At 45.2% G+C, this 16,535-nt stretch overlaps 1 protein-coding gene and 1 pseudogene across 2 annotated transcripts in view; one reads left to right on the top strand and one right to left on the bottom strand.

Annotated features, from left to right (window-relative positions):
- Nucleotides 1–432: 432 nt before the first annotated feature.
- On the top strand, nt 433–1,204 carry LOC129335120 (ragulator complex protein LAMTOR1-like; annotated as a pseudogene).
- A 598-nt stretch (nt 1,205–1,802) lies between these two features.
- The window catches only part of TNFAIP8 (TNF alpha induced protein 8), an 85,746-nt gene continuing 71,013 nt past the window's right edge, over nt 1,803–16,535 (bottom strand). For both annotated transcript variants that reach the window (XM_054987476.1, XM_054987475.1), the window contains exon 2: nt 1,803–4,129. In XM_054987476.1, coding sequence (XP_054843451.1) covers nt 3,564–4,129 — 566 coding nt within the window. In that variant the 3' untranslated portion in view covers nt 1,803–3,563. The remainder of the gene's footprint in view (nt 4,130–16,535) is intronic.

Here is a 16,535-nt window from a genome sequence, read left to right as displayed (position 1 = left end):
GGAGAAAATCTCATTTAGTAAGAGGGAGTCCTAGGATCCAACACTTTGTGCTGAACATAAAATGTCAGAGTACAGGTTTGCTGTTGTTTTGGGCTTGAAGAAATACCAATTTGAATATTATTTCCTGCCTACATGATAAAAAATATCACTCTTTCCAGCACCCGGATTTATGTGTTCACTTCAATCCAGTGTTTGTATCTAAGGTATCATTGCATTCAAACATTGAGCACACGAAAATCCAAGGAGAGATTTACGCACCCCCCTCAGTTCTAAAAACAGTTATGTTGAAAAACAGGGGACAAGGCAACCATACAATGCAGAAATTAAAACAGTTCTTGGCCACTAGTCAATAGTTAAGTTGCAATACCACCACAGTTTGGACTGAATTAAGAGGAAAACATGCCAGAGCAAGGATAGGAAGGGGCTTGCAGACCTCGGTCACCGCCCCATGTGACTGGAACGGCCCTTGCCAGATGCTGCTGAGGGAGACCCACCGCCGCCGCGCCAGCCATGGAGTGTTGCTACAGCAGCGAGAACAAGGCATTGAATGAGGGGGAGGAGTCGAAGCCCCCTTCTGCAACTTGCCACCACCTCACCCAACAAGTTCTTAAATGGAACAGAGTCCAACTGCTACAGTATGCCTTCAGCCCGGACAGAGAAGCAAGTTCTGCTATCGTCCATTCTTGCCAAGACAGCCATCAACATCACTGACACTTCAGTGGTGGATTTGCAGGGCATGGAACAACACGAATACATGGACAGGGCCCAGCAATACAGCATGCAGCTGGCAATGCTGAGTAGCCTGATGCACTGGAAGAAGCTCTCTCCCCTCCCGTCGCTGACCAACCAGTCACACCAAGTGCTTGCCAGTGACCTGGTTCCCTTTGCAGACTTGCAGCAGGTGTCTCGGATAGCTGTGTATGCTTTCAGTGCCCTTTCCCAGATCTGGGTGGATGCAAAAGAAGAGCTGGTTGTACAGTTTGGGATCCTCTGGTGCCAATTCTGGCCCTCCCCACCCCCTGGACCCTTCACTTTTTCTTTCTTTCCCTTGATCGGCTAGTCACTGCAGCAGAGTATGTCCAGAATTCAGTCCACAAGATGGATTTCCTACTCCTTGCCACAGAGACAGTTATGGACAACCAGAAGCTGCCCCCTTCTTGTGTGTCCTCCCCCTCCACTCTCTTCTCTTGCTAGCCCTGGTTGAGGGGGCATTTGAGCAGGCCAATTCCGGTAGAGTTCAAGGAGAATGAAGGGGGCAGCTCCAGCACATGGAGCTTGCTTAACTCATAGGAAGTGTGAATCTTGCATCACAATGACTGCCACGGCCATGGGTAAGGGAGGGTGGATGGTTGACAAGAAGGGAAGGGAACAGCCTCTCTGTGGTTTGGGAAAGCTTTGCTTGAGGTGTGAACCCTTTGGCCTGGTAGGACAGCTGAAATTCTAACCTCTTTGGAAGGAGGGACCTAGAATGCAATGTCACTTCTCACTGTGTGTAAACTTGTTGTTTTTCTCTGATACTATCCTCTTTGGGTTTTTTAGGATTCAGGAGGGTGAGTTGTTTTTTTAATTCAGGATCGGCACCACAACTGAAGAGCAGTAGCGTGTCTCTTCTCTGTGTGGAACCCGCTGCCTTGGTTTACATGGCTGGGATATCATTTTGTTTTAACTTTTTGGGGGGTTTTTTGAACTGAATTATGTTGTCCCTAAAGATAAACTTTAGGAACTGCTATACAAATTCATGCACAAAAGTTAGACTGCAAACTCTTTTTTTACTCATAAAAACAGCAAAAAAAATACCAGCATTTAAGCGAACAGCACCTGGCCAATTATTCTTAGTTGCTTGAAGTGTATATGTTTTACATTTTCAGCATATTCCACTTTTGAAATATATAAAATCTGATTTCAAAAGCTATGATAGATGGTTCTTTTTTGTATATGTATTATACAATTATCCTAGGTAGTATGCACTGATTTCTGTTTTTACGAATAATGTGCAAAATTCCATTTAGTATTTGATTCAGCTACTTACAGTTTCTAAATTCATATTATCACCCACCGCTTCTCATGAAGATTGTTATTTTTCGTTACTCCAGTCGAGATTCACTGAGCAATCAGATACACACATGGATAACTCATGTACACAGGCAATCTCACTCACTGCAATGTAGAGATGCAATCAATTAGGACTTTCTCTATAGAAATGAGCAGGTGGTTTTTGTAGCTTGAAGAATTCCATATACATGTTGGGAATACATGTAAATAACTAGTTGTTATTTAATTGCAAACCTTTCAAGCAGTGGCAGTAATTTTGGCTTAAGCTTTTTTTTCATGAAGACCTATATTATTTGCAGCGGAAAAAAGAAAACACATACAGAGTTGCTTTCTTTGACAATAATACCACTAGCATGCAAGTTTTCTGGCTATTACTGTCGACAGTTAAAAACAACAATAATCCAGAATCAGTCAAGTTTATCTAGAGCTGTTTCTCCCTGTCACGCTCTTGGGCAATTGAGCAGCAGGAAAAAAGAGGGGGATGACATCATAGATACAGCAACATCACTTCCAGTTGCTGCGTCTGTAACACTTGAAGAATTTCCCAATCTCTATGCTCTTTACCATAGAGACTGGGGGAATTCCTAGAGCCTCGTTGATGCAGTGATGGCACTTCCATCACTAACTAGAACTTTCACTGCTGCTTCAGCAATGCTGTCCCTCCCTATTCACCTTCCCACAAAAACTCTGGGGTTTTCAGTCCAGGGCTGGTAATTCTAAATCCACTTCAATCACTTGACGATAATGAAGAACTATTTTACTACAGATTAATAAAACTAAGTTTTAGATTAAAGTCACATGTCGATCATTGTCATTACTAAATTCGGACTTCCTGTTAAACACTTCTTGTGAAACAGCATCTTTACACAATAGCCTCATGGCAGGAGCTTGAAGAATTAATACCACAAGCATGGAAACACTGTAAACACAACCAAGCAGAGATGTTCATTTACACCAATGTGCTGTCATTCAAGTTCGGCAGCAGCCTGCACAGTTCAGAAGGGATTGGGTTGTCCCCAGCTATCTTATACATAAACCATTCCTAAGAAACCAAAGACAGTGACCTAAGAATCTGTCTAGCGTATGAGAATTTAAATAGATTAAAACAGTTTCTGTAAACGTAAATCCAGTTATGTGCCACTGTCATGAATCTTATATATAAAAATATTGATCTTTTGATAGATTATATTTGTCTACAAGAAGAAATATGCATTTGGATTATCTAGCTATACAATATTTTTGCCTATTATACAAAAGCCCAATTTCATTTGAGCAGTCCTATTACATGTCTTTATTACTCCACATCTGAAAGCAAAGCACTGCAAAAAAATCACATGAAACAGCAATGGAAGACTTCAAATAAATGAGTCAAATGGTAAGGAATTTTGTAATTGTTTGTTTGGTATTTTAAACATTTGCCTAACTTTTTTCTATGCCTTCCTCCTTCATGAAATCAATGAGACATAAGTAGTCCTGAGCCTGTGAATATATGATCAGTCTGATGCAGTTATTTATATATTTCCATCATCTAGCATTTTGTTGACACCATCACAAAGCTTCTGCAAGTGAGACTTGTAGGGTCCAAATGGATTGTACAAGGCAGCCAGAAATTCACAATCTGAGAAGTGATCAAAGACGTTGTTGACACGTCCATGTGATTTAGAAGTTAGGTGACGCTGGATGATTTGATGAAGAAGATCTCTACAGTCATTCAACAGTTTTGACAAAAAAATTCTGTCAAAGGTATAATCCACTTGATGGAAGCTAACCACCGTTTTAGCCAGCTGGTGAACCTTCTTCTTGAACTTCTCCATAAGAATAATCTCTTCTTGATTGAACTGATTATTTCTGTAAAGGATTGCTAACTTGATAACAGTTTTGATGAGATTTTTAATTATTTTCTCTGCCTCTTTCTTGTTTTGTGTGTATTCCTTTGTTACTCTATAGAGTTCATCTAACACATTACTGCTAGTGTCATCTATCAGAGCAGTTGCTATTGATTTGGATGCCATTTTGCCAAGAATTTTCTTCTGGGCCTGAATGGCCAAACCTTTGGAATTGAAGACATCTGTTGCCACTGAAAGAAAGAAATGTATTAAGTATTAGTGACATCAGTATGATCTAAATAAGCTAATTTAAATGACAAAGAAAAATACATTTTAAATTACCTATTGAAATCATTTTAAAAAATAAATGGTCACTTGTTGTAGCCATTAAAACTGTTGATTAAACAGACCCTTTATACTACACAGCACACATTAACTATGTACGATTTGTAAATATGTATTGGTATTTTCAATATTTTAGAAAATAGTATTCAATAAATTGCTATTTAAGATACCATTCTTTGTTCATGACTTGTATTTGGATGGTTAAAAATAAATTATATCATAAATACCACATTCAAATGTATTTATCTTAAAATATATTGTAGTAAAATGGATAGTAACTAGAACCTTATTATGGGATGGAGGGAAACTCCACCCCCAGAGTGTTCTCTTACTTACTTTTGTTTTCTGAGTTCAGTTTGTTGTTGGATGAAATAAAGCAGTGTGTTAAATTCAACAGCTTTGTGAGTACAGCGATTTATTGCATTACCACAGTGCAATCACAAAATTCTGAGCAAGTCTGTAAATGATGGGACATTTTGGAGGTCTTTCATTCATAGGGTCGGCGGCAACTTGACAGCATATAACACACACAGTCACAAAATTGGTAACACAGGTGGGATTATAAGCATGGCCTTGTATGGAAAAATTGGGGAATTTAATCTAGAAGAGGAGGATTGGCAACAATATATTGAGAGACTGGGCCGTTATTTTGAGGCAAATGAGATCACAGATGCTGCTAAACAGGAAGCAATATTTCTCAGTTTCTGTGGTAGCAAAACCTATGCACACTTGCAAGGCTGTCCAGCCTGGCCGGACTCAACCCCGGGACGGCCGGCAGCATCCTCCTGCTGGGAGCAGCCCGCCCGCCCAGCCCCCGACCCCAGCGGCTCACTTACCTGGCTGGGGGACCTGGTGAAGACCCCCGGAGCCGCTCAGCAGCCCGGCCCTGCAATGTCAGCCCAGGAGGAACCGCCTCTCGCCGATCAGCTAGCGAGTGGGCTGGCACCGGCACCCTCTTGGCGGCAGAGCCAGAAGCAGACAAAAGTGGCCCCATTGCTAGCACCCGCAGCCCGGCCACCCCTTGCAGCTGCCTTCCCAACAGAGAGACAGGAGGGGGAGGTTGGCATGATTGGTGGAGGTGGGGGGGGACAGGATAAAAGGGGCCTTTCCTGATGAAGCCAGGGAGAAGACGGCTGAGGCGACTGGGAAGGCACAGAGAGACCAAGAGCGAGTAAGCCAGAGCCCAGCAGGGTAGAAGGCAGAGTTGGGGTGCCTAAAGCCCCGCCCCTACCCCCATCTGAGGCTGAAAGAGAGGCTCCTAGGGGGTGACAGTCACGGCAGAAGGCGGAGCCGGCGCAGCGGGAAGGGGAGGGGCTCACAAAGGCATATTACATCTTGAGAAGCCTGGAGACAAAAGTTTAACAGATTTCCAAAGGGTTTTGAGTGAACCTTACTCTCCTAAATCTAATGTCATTGCAGAACATTTTACATTCCATAATATAATGAAGAAAGAAGGGGAATCTATCTTAGCAGAACTCAAAAAACTTACAGAACACTGCTTATTTGGAAATGTTTTGAGGCTATTTTGAGAGACAGATTTGTGTGTGGAGTGCAAGATGAAAAAATTCAAAGGCAGTTATTGTCAGAATGGAACCTGAATTAGGCCAACACTGTAGAACTGCGACAGTCATTGAGGCAGCAATGAAAAATGTTAAGGATTTACACCTAAACAGCAAGGACATTTAGGTGAATTCTTTAAATAAAATACAAAGCCAGAAGCAAATGACTTCAATCTTAGAGGGATGTTTCAGGTAAGGAGGAAGTCACTCGGCCTTGGTTTGTCGACATAAAAGATTCCGGTGCCATAAATGCTTAAAAGGGGGAATTTAGCCAGGACCTTTTTAGAAGTAGTTATCAGAGAGTGCAACAAGGCCCAGAGAGCGAGAGAGCGAGAGAGAGAGAGAGAGAGAGAGAGAGAGAGAGATGGCCCCTAACATATGCTTCAAGGTCACTCAATAAAGCAAAGCAGGGTTATTCACAAGTAGAGAAAGATGGCCTAGCCATTATCTTTGGTGTAAAAAAATTCCATCAGTATCTTTACAGGAAATAGTTCACGATTGTCACAGACCATAAACCATTAATTGGACTCTTTAATGAAAATAAAGTGGTGCCTACTATGGGGGCCACCCAGTTACAACGTTGGGTCCTGACACTAGCAGCGTACCCATGTAAGATAATCTACAGAACTGGTAAGCAACATGGAAATGCAGATGCCCTAAGCAGATTACCAATACCAGAGGCACCAGGGACTAAAGATACCCCTGAGGAAGTAGTACTATTATTGGAGCATCTTAATCAAACACCAATAAAAGCTTCTCTGATCAAAGTTGGGACCCAGCAGGATCCAATTCTGTCTCAAGTAAGTAACACAATTCATTCTGCACGGTTGGCCCTCACAGAACCCAGGAAAAACAATTTGTCTCTATTGGAGCATGAAGGCTGAATTAAGTGTGGAAAATGGGTGCGTATTATGGGGTATTAGGACTGTGATCCCACCCCCCTCCAAGGAAGACAGCAGGTTCTACAAGAACTGCATGAAGCTCATCCTGGGCTTGCAGCTATTTCTGGTGGCCACATTTAAATGAAGATTTAGAACAGAAGTGCAAGCAATGTTTCCAATGTCAACAACACTAGTGTGCATCAGCACTGACACCTTTACATTCATGGGAGTGGCCTGGAAAACCTTGGTTTCAGATACATCTAGATTTTGCATGACCTTTCCTTGGGAAGATGTTCTTGATTATAGTAGATATCAATTTCAAGTGGATGAAGATTCACTCAATGGACTCCAAAACCTCAGCTCTAACATGTGACACATTTCGACAGACCTTTGCTTGTCATGGATGTCTAGTAGTACTGGTCGCAGATAATGGACCAAATTTTACTAGCAAGGAATTCAGGGAGTTCCTGCAGAAGAATGGAATTAAACACATCCAAACAGCCCCCTATGATCCAACTTCAAATGGCTTAGGAGAGAGAGCCGTTAGAACTTTCAAAGGAATGAAAAAGAAGACTTCTGGGACTTTGGAGACCAGGCTGGTTCAATATCTCTTGAGATATAGAATCATCCCCCAAACCACTATGCGGGTGAATCCAGCGGTTAATGGGAAGGCAAGTACGGACTCACCTGGATTTTGTGTCCCAAAATAGATGAGGAAGTGCAAAGGAAACAGACTCTTCAAAAAGGTACTGATTACCATGCTAAAGATAAAGACTTTGGAGTACAGGATTATGTCTATACCAAGAGTATTAGTATCTCCCAACCTATCTGGATTCCAGGAAGAAATCAAGCACAGATGGGGCCTCTGTCTTTTAAGATTGGTTTACCTGATGGTTGAGTCATCAGGTAGCATTAAGACCACATCTGTAAGAGAACTGATGTGCAAGAGTCGGTAAAAGGGGGATAGGAACAGGAATCCCTGGAAAACCAGAGTCCCTGTGGCATTTCAGATACATATGCCCACTGTAATTTGATGCCCCCTTCCAGATCACTCATTAGGAAAGCTTCTGAAGAAACTGACTTTTCCAGACTCCGGGATAATGGTGCAACAGAAACACACCACTATCTGCATATTTGAAAGACTAAATTCGGGTGATTATTAAAGAAGGAAAATACATTTTAAAACACTTGAAGGGGGAGGGATGTAGTAAAATGAATAGTAATGAGTTAACTGGAACCTTATTATGGGATGGAGGGAAACTCCACCCTCTAGACTGTTCTCTTACTTCCTTTTGTTTTCTGAGTGTAGTTCATTGTTGGTTGAAATAAAGCAGTGTTACATTCAGCAGCTCCGTGAGTACAGTGATGTATTGCATTACCACCACAGTGCAATCACAAAATATTTGTTTCCATTTCTTGTTTGAAAATTGTAGTGCTAAGCAAGACCATTTATTTCTCAGGCAAAAAGTGGCATCCTAAGCAGAGCTACACCACTCTAAGTCCACTGAAGTCATGGGCTTAGAAGAGTATAATCTCTCTTTAGGATGACACTACAACTTCAAGAAGTAAGGGTTGATAGTTACTCGGAACAACAATGTTTTGCCATGAGATAATATCCATAATCTGAGAAAGTAAATTCCAGTGTTTAGGTAGTTAAAAGGCATTAAATAAAGGATCAACACCATGAAATACTAGATTGTATCAAGCCTATAATGTATAGGATATTTAATTTTAAATCCTTTTTTTTAAAAACTACATTTTTTTCAGTGTTCAGTCTTTATACTGGATAAATCAGTCTTTAACTCATGGTATTTTATATTGAATCAGCAATACACTTTTCAGAAAATTTATCTTGATATGAAATGTGATTTTAATGGAAGTATATTTAAAACCAATATTTAGTATTTAAAAATACTAAATAACCAAAGCTATAATCAGTTCAAAGGTGAATAAGTTCAGCATACTCATGTCTGTTAGAAATCAGTAGCAAAACAGAAGCTTTTCACAACAATCATGGGAACTTCCCATGGCAGAAATATTATGTTTGAACCAAGCTTTACATGGGTGTAGGACACATAACATTCATTCATATATTTGCTTCGGCTTGAGAACATTTGTCCTGTATTCATGGCCGTATATAATTACATTGTGAACTCACCCAGAAACGTATTCTGACTCAAACTGATAGTTAAAACTATTGTTTGGTCTTTGGGCTATAAAAGATTTAATTCAGGGTTGATTCATGCATGTGTTTCTGAGACGCCGCAGTCTACTTTTAGGAAATGTCCCATATTTCACATACATATGAGTTTGTCTAAAAATCCCCTCACTGTAAAGAACTAAACATATTTTATTACCCTAGAGAGAAGAACTGAGAACTACTCTTTGATGAGATTACAAGTTATTAATGATGCATTAGGGCTAATTTTAGACAAACATTTCCCACCTGAAAATAGGGTAAAACACACTTGAGGAGCATACTAGAGTATGCCTAGTCTAACCTTCAGAAAGATATGGATTCTGCAACAGTTAAGACAAATACTTCTGTCATTTTCAACCAACTACATGGATATGGATTTCCATCAGTCTTTATGTACGTCTACCTCATATGAATGATGAACTATAAGACTGTATTCCCATTTTGCTAGCCACATCTGGAAAACAATTCAGATTCTGGAATCTGGAATGTGTCCAAGAATACTGATGCTCACAACAAAGCCTCTGCTATTAGGATGGTATAAATAGTTTATTTTATATAGTGCGGATCATTTGAGCGTGTCTTTTTCACAAATGAGACTACTCACATGCCAAAGAAAACATTGGGATCTATTTTGAGAGCAGCAACTGAAATATATGACTTTTTTTTAACCATATGCAGCTAAGAAAGAGTAAGAATAGTATCTAAACAAAAAAGTTTATTGTATAATGTAATCAGACAAATCGGCATTCAAGGGTCACTCAGATTTGTTTCAATTTGTATCTTTTTCAGTATCCCCAACTTCCAGATTGTCATTTTTTGAGAATCACATGTTACTAATGTTGGCACCCTCATGAAAAAAAAGACACTAATGATCCTTTTCCTGTCCTCACTTTTTCAATGGGAACCCTCATTACACCAAAACAGATGCTTAAAATATTAGAATGTTAAAGAGGAAATGCAGGAAAAATATTTAGAAAGAACTATAAAGTAAAATTAGCTCAAGAAGTAACACTTTTGCTTGAAAATAAATTGTTTCTCTACAATTACTGTTCGTTGTACTACGAGGAGCATCAAGATCCCACCCAGATCATGTTATCCAAAATCTTATAACACATCAAAATATTATTTTATCAGCCTTCACAACTTTGCAGTGCTTCATTTGTAGACAGAAACATTTATCTTTGTATTTGTCAAGAACTGAAGCCTCTGATTTGGAAGCCCTTTCCGCCAATCCCCGAGATTGAAGTTGAAAGTTACTCAGTGGTGAGGGAAATTAGACTCTGCATCAACTCAGGAAAAACTTTCCTCTATCCTCACTAGTTATGTTTCAGGACTTAGCCTGGTATACAACAGAAGTTGGGGCTGAGTTCTGATGGACCCTGACACAAATGAAGACTGGTATTACAGTTAGTATTCCTAATATTTCCCCCATTTTGAATACAGAAGTTTCACTTCTTTGGAGAGATGAAACACCTTGCTAAATAAGCAATGTTCAGAAGCTGACACTTTCAGCAGTGAAGTAATTCAGAGGCAATTAGGTCAGCAGTAGCTGTGAAAAGTCAAATTCTACCCAAGTTCAGAAAAAAATCCTAAAATAAATAAATTTACAGCGCCATCCTAAGAAGAGTTATATCCTTCTTGGCCCACTCACTTCAGTCCACTCCGCTTAGGATGGCATGTAAGTTCATTGCTTTTTAGATGGGCCTGCAATTTTGAATGAGTAATCGGATAAAATTTTCATGTCTCCTCATGCTCATAATCCATCTAACTCATCTAATTCTTGACTCTTTTCCCAAAGCTTTTTCTTGGTTGATTCCCACAAACACTGTCTCCCACAAACACTCTTGATCTTGTCCTCCTCATGAACTGCTTCATCTCTGGCCTTTCTGGTGCTAATGCCTTCAGTCCATCTCTGCCCTAATCTACCAACAAATTAATCTGCTCCAGTCATTCCCAGCAATGGCTAGCTCTATCTATTTTATAATTAGTTCTCTCAAACTATTATTTCTTTTCTCTATCTTTCCCCCCCACCACTTCCTCTTCTTTCAGTATTTTCTCTTCCTATAGCGGCTTTGTCCACTTTTCCCATTTTACCCATCTTACTTGACAAGTTGATTATTTTGTTGACCAGTCCCTCCAAATGTATCCCTTGATCATATTCCTTCTAGACTTCTGGTTGTCATTACATACCCATTCTTTTACATTCCTGTCTGCCAAATCCTTGAAATATCTTTGAAATTGACTGTACTGACTCACACTGCATAATCTGCCTTGAGTCTCAGTGAGAAAGGCAGACTATAAATAACATAAATAAAAAATTAAATAAATTCATACACTGTTGTTTTCCCTATCCCTCTTTTCCAAGCAGTTTTCCTTCTGTCCTTTGAGCCAACCACCTAGAGTGTGCTGATTAGTTTCTTGTTTTCAAGAAGTTAGAAAACAATCTTGTTTCTGCCTTTTTTCAGTCCACTGAAACTAACCTAACAGCTGACCTCCTCAGTGCCAAATTCATCCTCATCTTTGACCTTCTTGATGTATTTGATATAGTGTAATCATTCTCGCCTGCTCAGCTCTATTCATACACTATGCTACATTTCATGTTCATGGTATGTATGTGCCTTGGATGCCCCCACCATCTTTCATTGATGTCCATCAGTGGGTGAAGACTTTCTGTTTCATTTCCGAGTAAACTCTTATTGGCTCTCCTCTATAGTTGTGTCTGTATGTTTTTTATTTCATTATTAAATAAACAGGGTTAACATACCTGTAACTTATGTTCATCGAGTTCTTCTGTGCTGACACACATGGGGACTGCGCAGGCGCAGGCCAGCCGCCGGAGAATTTTCTAGAGCTTCCATGGCTCCGAAGGGGCCGTTTGTCGCGCGCCTCAGCGACCGTTTTCCCGCCCAAACGGTCACGTGCTCTTCCAGCGACCAACGGCCCCTTCCCTCAGTTCTCCTTTGCCGCCGCTTGACCAACACACTTAGCCGTAACACCTTAAAACACATCAGATTCAGCTACAGCCACCACATCATTGTGCATTGGAATTCACAGCGGGGTAGGAGGGAGGGTTGTGTGTCAGCACAGAAGAACTCGATGAACATAAGTTACAGGTATGTTAACCCTGTTTTCATCTTTGTTCTTCTGTGCCTCCACACATGGGAGTGTACCAAGCTTCACACAATAAGGAAGGTGGGGTGAAGTCCAACACAATTTTATTGAACAAACAAGAACAACAACAAATAGATATGCATATATACATCTATGTAAACTGTGCAGTGATACATTAGTACCCAACATTTACACATATATACACCCAAATATACATATATACACTCTTCACTCAAGGGTACCTAGCAGGTACGCCCAAACAGTCTTTCCAAGACTCCCTCAGGAAAAAAGGGAGTGTAGGACAGCCTTGGCCACAGATACATCCTGCTCTGCATTGACATCAATGGCGTAATGCCTGACAAAGGTGTCTGCAGAGGACCATGTGGCTGCTTTACAAATGTTAACCAGGGGCACCCCCCTAAGGAGTGCCGAAGAGGATGCTTGGGACTGCGTGGAGTGGGCTCTGACATGAAGCGGGCAAGCTACCCCTGCCAGGGAATAGGCCCTGCTAATGGCCGTCACAATCCACCTAGACAGGGTCTGTGAGGAAGCCCTGTTACCCTTGTCCTTGGCCCCAAAACATACAAACAGGTGAGGACTGGAGCGGAATCCCTTCGTCCTATCCAGGTAATAGGCTATGGCCCTCTTCAAGTCTAAGGAATGGAGGGCCTTCTCCCCTTTAGAGGAAGGGTGAGGAAAAAACGCAGGCAATGAAATATCCTGTGAGAGGTGGAAAGCGGACACCACCTTGGGCAGAAAACCGAGGCAGGGACGCAGGATCACCTTGTTGGGATGAAACACAAGAAAGGGAGGGTCAGACCGCAGTGCAGACAGCTCACTGACCCTTCTGGCCGATGTCACAGCCACCAAGAATGCCACCTTGTAAGATAGCATATCCAAGGGGCAGGTAGCCATAGGTTCAAATGGAGGCAACATGAGACGTGAGAGTACCAGGGACAGCGACCACTGAGGCACCGGCGCCGACACAGGTGGGTAAAGATTGTACATGCCCTTAAGGAACTGGCGGGATTGTGGGTGAGAAAACACTGTAGCACCCTCAACTCGGGTGTGAGCAGCTGATATCGCTGCCAGGTGGACCTTGAGGGAGGAAACCTTCAAGCCCAGGCCACGCAAGTGGCACAAATACTCGAATACAACCCCCAAGGGACTGCTGTCAGGCACCACTCCTTTAGCAAGTGCCCAAAGTTCAAACCTGCGCCACTTGGCCGCATAAGCGCGCCTAGTGGATGGCCGACGAGCATTCAGGAGGACTCGCTGTACCTCGTCAGTAAAGCCTACAGGGGAGGAACGATCCGCCAAGCCGTCAGGTGCAGCTTCCTGGGATCGTGGTGGACCAGGCTCCCGTTCAGGAGAAGGTCCTGCTGAGGGGGCAGACTGACATATGTCCGTTGGGACATCCGCAGGAGCTTCGGGAACCAAACCTGCCGTGGCCAAAAGGGGGCCACCAGGATGCAGTCCGTCCTGTCCTCCTCTATCTTGCACAGGACCCTGGGAATCAAGGGGAATGGAGGAAACATGTAGTGCAAGCCCTGCGTCCACGTAAACTGGAAGGCATCCCCAATAGAGAGGGGGTCGCTTCCCGCCCTGGAACAGAACGTGTGGGCCTTGGTGGTTGCCGCAGTGGCGAACACGTCTATCACTGGATGACCCCACATCTGGAAGATCGGCCCAACGCACTCTACGTTCAGTTCCCACTCGTGGTCCAGCAAGGGGACCCTGCTGAGGGCATCTGCTCGGGCATTGTCTGACCCAGCCACGTGTATAGCACGGAGCGACACGTCGTTCCCGATAGCCCACTGCCAAGTGAGCGTGGCTTCCCAGCACAGGGCCATGGACACTGTGCCCCCCTGCTGATTCACGTAGTACATGGCAGTCGTGTTGTCCGTCTGCACCAACACCTGACGATTTCTCAGCAGTGCTGTAAGAGACACAAGTGCGAAACAAATGGCCCTTAGTTCCAGCACATTAATATGGAGGGTCTTTTCCCTCTCAGACCAGACATCTTGCACAGACACATCACCACAGTAAGCCCCCCATCCCAACAGAGAGGCATCAGTGGTAACCGTGACGTCATGGTGCTGATACCCAAAGGGAGTCCCTTTAAACAAGTTGTCATCAGACAGCCACCAGTCCAAGGAGGAGAGGATGACCCTCGGGATAGAGAATTTGAGGGACGGAGGGTGCAGCAGAGCATCGTACCTCCGCACAAACCAGTTCTGGAGAGGGCGCATACGCAGCCTAGCAAAGGGCACCACAGAGGTGGCCGCTGCCATATGCCCTAGTAAGCACTGGATAGTGCGCACGGACTGGAATCGGTTCCTTTTAAAAATGGACACAAGAACCCCCTTACAGAGTCCTCATAGGGCAATTCTTCCACAGCACCCTTGGCCAAGAGCGACACGATCTCCGCATCCAGCTCGGCCATAGTGTTATTGACAGCAGTCAGGGGTGAACTGCATCTAGGCAGCTCAACGAACTCCAGCCCGTATCCCAGTTCAACAATCGTTAAGACCCATGAGTCAGATGTTATTGACTCCCACTCAGAGAGGAGTGGACTCAGTCTGTCCGAAAAGTTCGGGGATACGGCTGGCGCGACCCGTCAGTACTGCCTCCCGGCGCCCTGCTGATCTCTCTGCTGGGCCGGTTGCTGTGACGGACGAGGCTTGAAGGGCCTACGCCTCCTCTGCTGTTGTGTGGGAGGGTAGGACCGTTGCTGGTAGGCAGGATACTGGTGGAAACCCGGCCGCTGCTGCTGGTACCTGCCCTGGAAGTGGTAAGGGCCGGACCGGGGAGCGTACCGTGGCCTGGAGGCGGGTTTGTCCGAAGGAGCCAGACCCAAGGACCGTGCCGTCTGTCTGTCCTCCTTTTTCTTTTTCAGGGTCTCGTCGGTGGACTTGGAGAACAGCGAGTCCCCCTCAAAGGGCATGCTCTCCACCCTGGAACGCACCTCCTGAGACAGGGCGGTCGACCGCAACCAGGAGTGGCGCCTGAGGACCACCGCCGAAGCCATCCCTCTAGCAGCAGTGTCAGCAGCGTGGCTCCCAGCATTCATTTGCTGTTTAGACAGCCGGACAGCCTCTGTTTGCAGCAGGGACACCACAGCCTTCTGCTCAGGTGGGAGGTCCCGGGTATAGGACGCCAACTTCTCCCAGAGGTACAGCTGGTACCCTGCCATGATGGTCTGGTAGTTGGCAATCCTCAGACGCAGCGAAGCGACGATGTACTGGCGCCTGCCCATGGCATCAAGCTTTCTGCCCTCTTTATCGGCAGGCACCGAGGAGTGACCCGACCGTCGGGGGTTGAATTCCTCCGTGACCAAGGAGGAAGGTGGAGGGTGCTTCACCAACGCCGGCCAGGTGCCCTGCTTGATCTTATAAAGCTGCTCGATCCTCTTAGATGTTGGAGGCTGGTCACAGGGCACCTTCCACACTTTCTCCACGATCTCCTCAATACCCTCGAGCATGGGGAAGCCAATGGACGCCGGGTTGTCACCGTATATCCGCTTGAGCAGCTTGTCTTTGGTCTGTGGGGTTGCCGAGGAGATGTCCATCTCGAGGGCCTGGGCCATCCTCGCCATCTGGTCGGCGTAGATGCGGAGGTCCTCGTACGGGGAGCCCGTAGATGGCACCAGATCATCAGCCGGCGATGGTTCAGACCAGGATTCCGACTGGTACTCGGCCAGGCTCTCCACTTCTCCTTCCTCGGAACCGTGCTGGGAGTCCTCACCCTTGACTGGAGGGGGAAACCACGTTCACCTCGACGTCGATGGCCCCGGCTCCGACTCAGTGAACCCAGCAGGTGCCCCTTCCCACTGGCAACGGTATGGCGAGGGAAGGTAGGAGGCTTGACGATGCCGGGATGCAGTGGATCGGGCAGATCGAATGCTGTCCCCGGACCGGCGTCGCTCACGACCGACAGCAGGCGGAGATGGACGGGCAGGAGATGGACGGCCCCGATGAGGAGATGGGCTCGGTTCCAACCTCGGCGACCGAAGGGCAGGAGATGGTCGGCTCCGACGGCGCGGGCTCGGCTCCGGCCCCGACGAAAACTCTGCGGGCACCGTTTCGAAGGCCATCGGATCCGGCACCGGCACGGCGATTTCCTCTGGTTCGGGGGAACCCAGATGAGGGGAAGGCGTATGAGGAAGCACGATGACCTCCTCCTGGGGAGCGGGATGCGGCGACCGATGATGTTTGGTCTTCTTCTTCTTTTTTGCCGGTTCCTAAGAAGACCTCGGAACCGACGCGCTCCTCGCCTTCGAAGGGGACCTCGGTTTCGACCTCTTAGATTTTATAGGGATCGAACCGGTCGTCGGTTCCGACCGGGGACTCGGCACCAGGATCCTCGGTTCCGACGTCGGTCTCGGATCCGACCTGGTGGATGACGCGCTGCGGGGCGGCCGCGCCGGACCCTGCGCTGGGGAGGCCGCTCTCGACGCCGAGGCACTTGGGGGACGCGGTTTCGACCCCGACCTCGCGGAGGCCACAGAGCCAGCTCTTGAGCGCCTTTCGGCAGAGGGGCTAGGGCCGGCCTTAGGTAA

The sequence above is a fragment of the Eublepharis macularius genome, chromosome 8 (assembly GCF_028583425.1).
Source record: "Eublepharis macularius isolate TG4126 chromosome 8, MPM_Emac_v1.0, whole genome shotgun sequence".
Taxonomy (NCBI): domain Eukaryota; kingdom Metazoa; phylum Chordata; class Lepidosauria; order Squamata; family Eublepharidae; genus Eublepharis; species Eublepharis macularius.
This window is presented reverse-complemented; position numbering and strand designations above follow the sequence as displayed.